The 5,855-nt window shown below is 51.0% G+C and overlaps 2 protein-coding genes across 2 annotated transcripts; one reads left to right on the top strand and one right to left on the bottom strand.

The window, feature by feature from the left end:
- Positions 1-2,030: 2,030 nt before the first annotated feature.
- IUM83_13512 (uncharacterized protein) lies at positions 2,031-2,912 on the bottom strand (the record flags this gene model as incomplete). The annotated part of the gene is made up of 1 exon (XM_067938191.1): positions 2,031-2,912. One exon carries the CDS (start codon positions 2,910-2,912, stop codon positions 2,031-2,033), a length of 882 nt encoding a protein of 293 aa, XP_067797975.1.
- A 1,582-nt stretch (positions 2,913-4,494) lies between these two features.
- Positions 4,495-5,334, top strand: IUM83_13511 (Vacuolar protein 8; the record flags this gene model as incomplete). Its single annotated transcript, XM_067938190.1, has 1 exon — positions 4,495-5,334. The coding sequence occupies one exon, from the start codon at positions 4,495-4,497 to the stop codon at positions 5,332-5,334; it is 840 nt and encodes a 279-aa protein (XP_067797974.1).
- Between the last annotated feature and the right edge of the window lie 521 nt (positions 5,335-5,855).

Here is a 5,855-nt window from a genome sequence, read left to right as displayed (position 1 = left end):
CCTCTTCACAAGCTCCCGTTGATTCTCATTGACACAGCTATGAAGAAGTGTCAGCAGCGTGCACTCAATCCCATTAGCATTACCAGCTGCCATTTCTCCAGTGAAATTAGATTCTAGTATGAGCTGTCTGGACATCTGAAATATCGATGCCAAACGACTAAGTCAGATTCAGAGTTCTGCCGACAGGAGTTGGCGCCTGGGTTGCCCGATTTGTACAGTCGTGTGGCTCCGCAACTACACTTCCATCACATACACTGCATCGTGCTAGTGCAGCTTTAAGCTCCAGTTCCATTTCCTGAAAAGTGTTCACCTTTTCGATCACCTGTGTAGGGCCAAGCGCTGCGCTGGAACTGTGCGTGTCCAAGTTCTCAGGCTTCATCAGTCATTTTTTCGGGGCTTTCAAGGATGTTACCACTCCGAAAGTTTTCGCGGACAGCTTCGTCATCCAATCTACCAAACGGAACTTGGTCGGTCATCAATAATGCACATACCAAGGGAATACACATTAGATACGAACGTTGCCGGCCTCACTACATTGTAAACATTATGGGGACCTCCAGCGCAAAGCGCCCGCACTGTCTTCTGCATTCCCCGCTGGTTTTGAGAGCGTCGAGTAAGTTCGAATTGTACTGAGGGTCTGAAGTATGACAGTTTTGTCATCCGAGCCGACAAGGATATTGTCAAGCTTGCGGTCACCGTGAACTAACGTAACTTTCATCTGGTAAATGTAATCCAGCCCAAGAGCTGCCTGTACAGGAGCTGCCACATGTGTCTTTAGTTGCTCTTTGATTCGGCGAGGGAAGAGCAAAGGTCTCCAATTGAAGCATCTTCGCACACAATAAAATAGGGGAGAGCTCACATGTGCCCCGATTATCTACCGTTGGGGTGTTTAAACCGACCAAAGGTTAATTTCCGCTTCGATTTACGTTTTGTCCACTCTGTACCATCAACAACAAAACACTTTTCGACTACTTTACTCCCATACCCCCATTTAACACGATGTACAGAAGCAAAAGATCCACACGCAATTGCCTCTGGCTCGAATTCGATCGCATCAGCAGGTAGATACAACAACGGACGCTTTTACTGGCGCTGTTGACACAAGCATAACTGTAGTCTCTATCGAACGGATTAGTTGCTTCATTTCATCATCGTCTGCTTCTCTATCTCGTATCGAGCTGCATAGAAGAATTCGGTTTGTCGATTAGGCGCTATCAGTCCCTGTAAAATTAGTTTGGAATCTCGCGCCGTAGAAATAATCAACTCTCTGGGCTTGCTGGTCCGCTTTACATTGCTGCTTCCAGTCCATCATGGCAGCAGAGCTCGCGAGATTGAATGCTCGGAAGAACATGTCGATGTCTTCATTAATCTGGTATATCTTCCCCATCATCTGACGGTACCCAATCAGACGAAACACTAGTTTTTTTGGCACGGTAGTGCTCCAAGCACAGCAAGGTCTTCACTAGTACATCCACATACTTGTTGACCGCAGAGCTTTGTGGCTGTTGTCCTTTCTCCTCCATCATGCTGAGCTCCGTGAAAACTAATCCAATCGGCCATGAAGTCGCTTGCACGACTGCTGAACCTCCTTCATTTCGTTGCCGAGCCGTACGATCTTGAGCAGCACATCGACCGCATACCCCGCCCCAGGCACAACCAGATCAAGCAGCATGCTCATTGCAACAGTGCAGCAGTAGAGCAAGCTGAACGGAGACTGTGTGATGGATGGGCTGAATAACTTCGAATGCAGGCGAACACTGTCGGTTGCGGAAATGTGGCTATTCGCATTCATAAAAACATGTCAAAAAGACTTGGGTAGTTTCGCACGTCGTAGACCGCCTCATTCACCAACTTGCGCAAGCACACCGAATTGCCAATCCAATCTAGGATTGCAACTACATGTAAAACCACCCGATAGCCGGAATCGAAAACGGCATTCCACACTGCCTCTCAACGCATGCATCGACGTTATCACCCAAGCACCATTCCGTCAACTCAGCAACCGAGTCGCTCCATCGACCCTCCAACAGCTAACTCAAGTGTGAGAACCTGTCCACCGCCATCCAGTACTGACTCTCATCCAGCATCGCTGCCCGCATCTTCCTCCGTTTCTGTTGCACGGGGCTTTTCGGCGGCAATCTGCCTGCTCTCGCACCTTCGTCACTCTCCTGCTCGTCCACATCAAACCTCAGTCTCTTGATCGTCGTGTCGTCACTCCCACCACTCTGCTCCTGCATCGCCCGCTTCCTTTTGAGCACCACCTGCGTTCCCTTCGGCAGCCCCACAACCCCTGTGCTCTTCACCTCTGCTGTGACCTTTGCTGCAACTTTAGCGTCCGCCTCCACCCTCCCGCTCCACACCGCTCTCTCCTGCTCCCGCTTGGCCGCCGACAGTCGCAGCACCTTCGACGCGCCGGCCAGCTTGAGCGCCGTCTCCTTCATCACCTGCTCCCGCCCGCTTCTGCGTCTCTTCGTGGCCGTCTCCGCAGCCTCGTCGCTGTCGTTCCAGCTCCACGGCCGCTTCCGCTGAGCTTCCAGTCTTGCAACAACTTTATCTGAACATCCAGCAACTTTAGTATCCTTCTTCCGTGCAGCAACTTTAGCTCCATCCTGCAGTCCTTCTGCTTCCTCGCGGCTGCTGAGCCAGCTCCGGGGCCGCTTCCCCACTGCAGACGGCCGCGCGATGTGGTTCACGGCCACTGAGGTCCTCTCCACAGCGGAGACGGCGCCGGACGGGCCGGACTTGGTAGTAGACGGAACACGCCGCACTTGCTGCAACTTAGCGGCGTCTGAAGCCGATTCCGTGGATGGAGGGGCCGCGAGGGAGGAGGAGGAGGCCGAGGACGGACTGGGCGGCCGCGGCGCCTTGAACTCGCGCTTCTTGAGCCACAACTGGTACGCGGACGACGCCATGTTGCGCAGGTGGCTATTATGATAAAACAGAGGAGATGGAAGTTTTCAAGATGAAACTGCTTAAATTCATGCCTATGACCTAGAGCAGGATTCGTCCTAGAAAAACAACATCATCTTCCATCCGTTATTCTTGGACCATTCAAGTTGAATGTCACTGCACTGAGAGCCTGGTCGCCACCCTCATTACTGTTGGAGCGTCGACGACGGCAAAGAAGCCCAAGACTCCTCTCACCTTCACAACTCAACCTTCTTTTCTCTTACTATCCAATAACGCAATCTATCGGTCATTGGTTTTCACAATATTAGATGCTGTAAGAATCTCCACCGCAGCAAAACCATTTGTTCTTGACGCAACAGAATCATGATTCGCTTAGCATCAAAACAAGACATACAGACACCAAATCATTGCACCTTCGCAGTATTTCAATCTCCTCAAAACCTTACTCAGGATTGTCAGTTTTACAGTGATATTATAATACTTGGGTCCTACAAGAGACTGGTCCAGTAGGCCTTGACGAAGCCTAATTTACTTACACAACGGATATATAGACGACTGAAATAGCAACTTCATAAGACTTCAGTTCCGACACAAAAATACAAGTCACGTAGCTCACCTTCCCTCTTATCGTATACAATGGGGATTTTGTCCTCGAAGCCTCGTCCTGTGCAGCACGCAGCTTCTTGTATGCAGATCGTGGGCTGCCCAGAGATCACTGTCGCTCGATTCAATGATCATTTTCGAATTTGATCAAGTCCTGCCACTCGTGATCCCCGCTTCAGTGCGACGATGGACGCTCGACTGAAACAACTCGCAGAGGATGCATCGGTGGCATTTGGGGAGGCTTTCGCATCGACTGTCACATTTTGCTGCCATGTTCAGGAAGATGCGTCAACCACCTTTTGGTCCCGCTACTACATAGATCTTCTCAACGACAGCTTCTTCGCAGATGACAGACCGTCGATAGCCCGGAAACTGGGAAATCTCGCCAAGACCAGTAGCAAGGCTCGTGACGAAATTACGTCGTACAATGGTATTTTACCGTTGATGCGTCTGCTGCGTTATGGCGATGATGAAGGGAAGCAATGGGCTGCGTACGCCCTTGCGTACACGGCACTCGACAATGAAAACAATGTGGTCGCAATTGCGGAAGAAGGCGCCATCGAACCACTGGTTGGGCTTCTCTCGGGCACGGATGGACAAAAGGAATTTGCAGCTCGGGCTCTGTGGAGCCTCGCTAAGGACAACAACGCCAACCGTGAAGCGATCACCAAAGCTGGCGCCATCAAACTGCTCGTTGATCTTTTGCAAGACGGGACTGACAGTCACGTTGAGAGTATTTCAGACGCACTGGGAAGCCTTGCCACTGACTGCGATAGCAACTGTTCGGACATCGTTCATGAAGGAGCCATTTCGCCTCTTGTGGGTGTATTGAGAAGAAAATCTGCCACATTGACCGAGTCTGCGGCCAACACACTGTGGAGGCTTGTCCGAAGCAATCAGGCGTGTGCAGCAGAGATCGTTGCTGCTGGAGCAATTCCCGTTCTCGGCCCACTCCTCCGCGGTGATAGCAAACACTGGGCCATGAAACTCCTTGCTGCTGTTTCGGGCGATATCGATACTAACGCCGCAGAAATTGTGCGCACGTCCGCCGTTACTCCATCGATCGAGCTTCTCCAATCCGGAACTGACGAAGAGAAGGAAGATGCCGCAGAGCTCCTTGGGTCGATTGCTGGCATCGATGCTGCTATTCGCACTGATATTTCAAGTGCTGGCGCCATTCCGCTTTTCATCGGATTGCTTCGTGCTGGAACTGAGAAACAAAAGGAACATGCTATGCGTGCGCTGGCGAACCTTGCTTCCGACAACGACGCCAACCGTTCCGAGATCGTACGCGAAGATGTGGTCGTGATGCTCGTTCAGTTACTGGGTTCCGGGACTGAAGGCCAGCAGGACGCGACAGCAAAACTTGTTCACAATCTTGCCAAGGACAGCCCCACCAACCGCGTTGAGATTGCCGAGCGCGGAGCCATCGCCCCCCTCGTGTCGCTAGTCCGATACGGAAATGACCTGCAGAAGATCTCCGCTGCGCTTGCCCTCGGCAGTCTTGCGGAGCAGAACGAAGCGAACAGCTTGGAGATGTCGCGCCAAGAAGCGATTAAACCGCTCGTGGAGCTGGGTCGATCAGGCTCTGCCGAGCAAAAGACAAGCGCTGGGTACACTCTTCGAAGTCTGGCTGGCAGCAGCGAGAAACTTCGATCCGAGATTACTCGCGAGGGAGGAAAGGCGTCGCTAACGGTAGTGCGACCTGGGTCTGACGATCAAAACGTGTCGTCGTCGAAGATGGCAAACAAGCGCTCAAGCTCCAAGTTGCTTAAGCCCGGCATCAGCCAACGCCTTCGTACGATTTTCTCGAGCAAGTGACTGCATTCGCTTTCTTTTCTTATTTTTATATTTTGCAGTCAGGCTCGACTGTTACATTTTTCCATCACAGTTGAGAAAAGCGTTGCGCTGCCAACCAGTAGCACGTACACAGTTCGTCTATAACAGCAAAAATAAGTGACTTTGAATTAAAGACAAGCAAGATAAGACTGGAAGTATGCGGTGGAAATGCATGCACAATGAAGTGCGTTGGTGCGGAAAGAACATTGAGGAGAGAACAGGTTAGAACTCCAATTCTTGGATGTGGGTGAAGAATTGGGCACAGGACCCTGCAGGCCTGTGAAACGCTTGAATTTAACGATCCCACCGGCTGGAGGGGGGGAGGTCTCTCGTCATAAATGCCAAACGGTGATCATTAGATCTTCATAGTTGTCACCGTACAACTTATTTAAGTATTACAGAAGTTAGTGTGCATACATCTATGGTTAGTGTGATGTTGGAATGATGTACCAGTAGATCTGGAAGAGTAAGAATTTTACCCGTAGCGTCGTAGAAATGGAGAA

The sequence above is a fragment of the Phytophthora cinnamomi genome, assembly GCF_018691715.1.
Source record: "Phytophthora cinnamomi strain GKB4 chromosome Unknown Contig12, whole genome shotgun sequence".
Taxonomy (NCBI): domain Eukaryota; phylum Oomycota; class Peronosporomycetes; order Peronosporales; family Peronosporaceae; genus Phytophthora; species Phytophthora cinnamomi.
The sequence above is the reverse complement of the archived record's forward strand: the minus strand, read 5'-3'. Positions and strand labels throughout refer to the sequence as shown.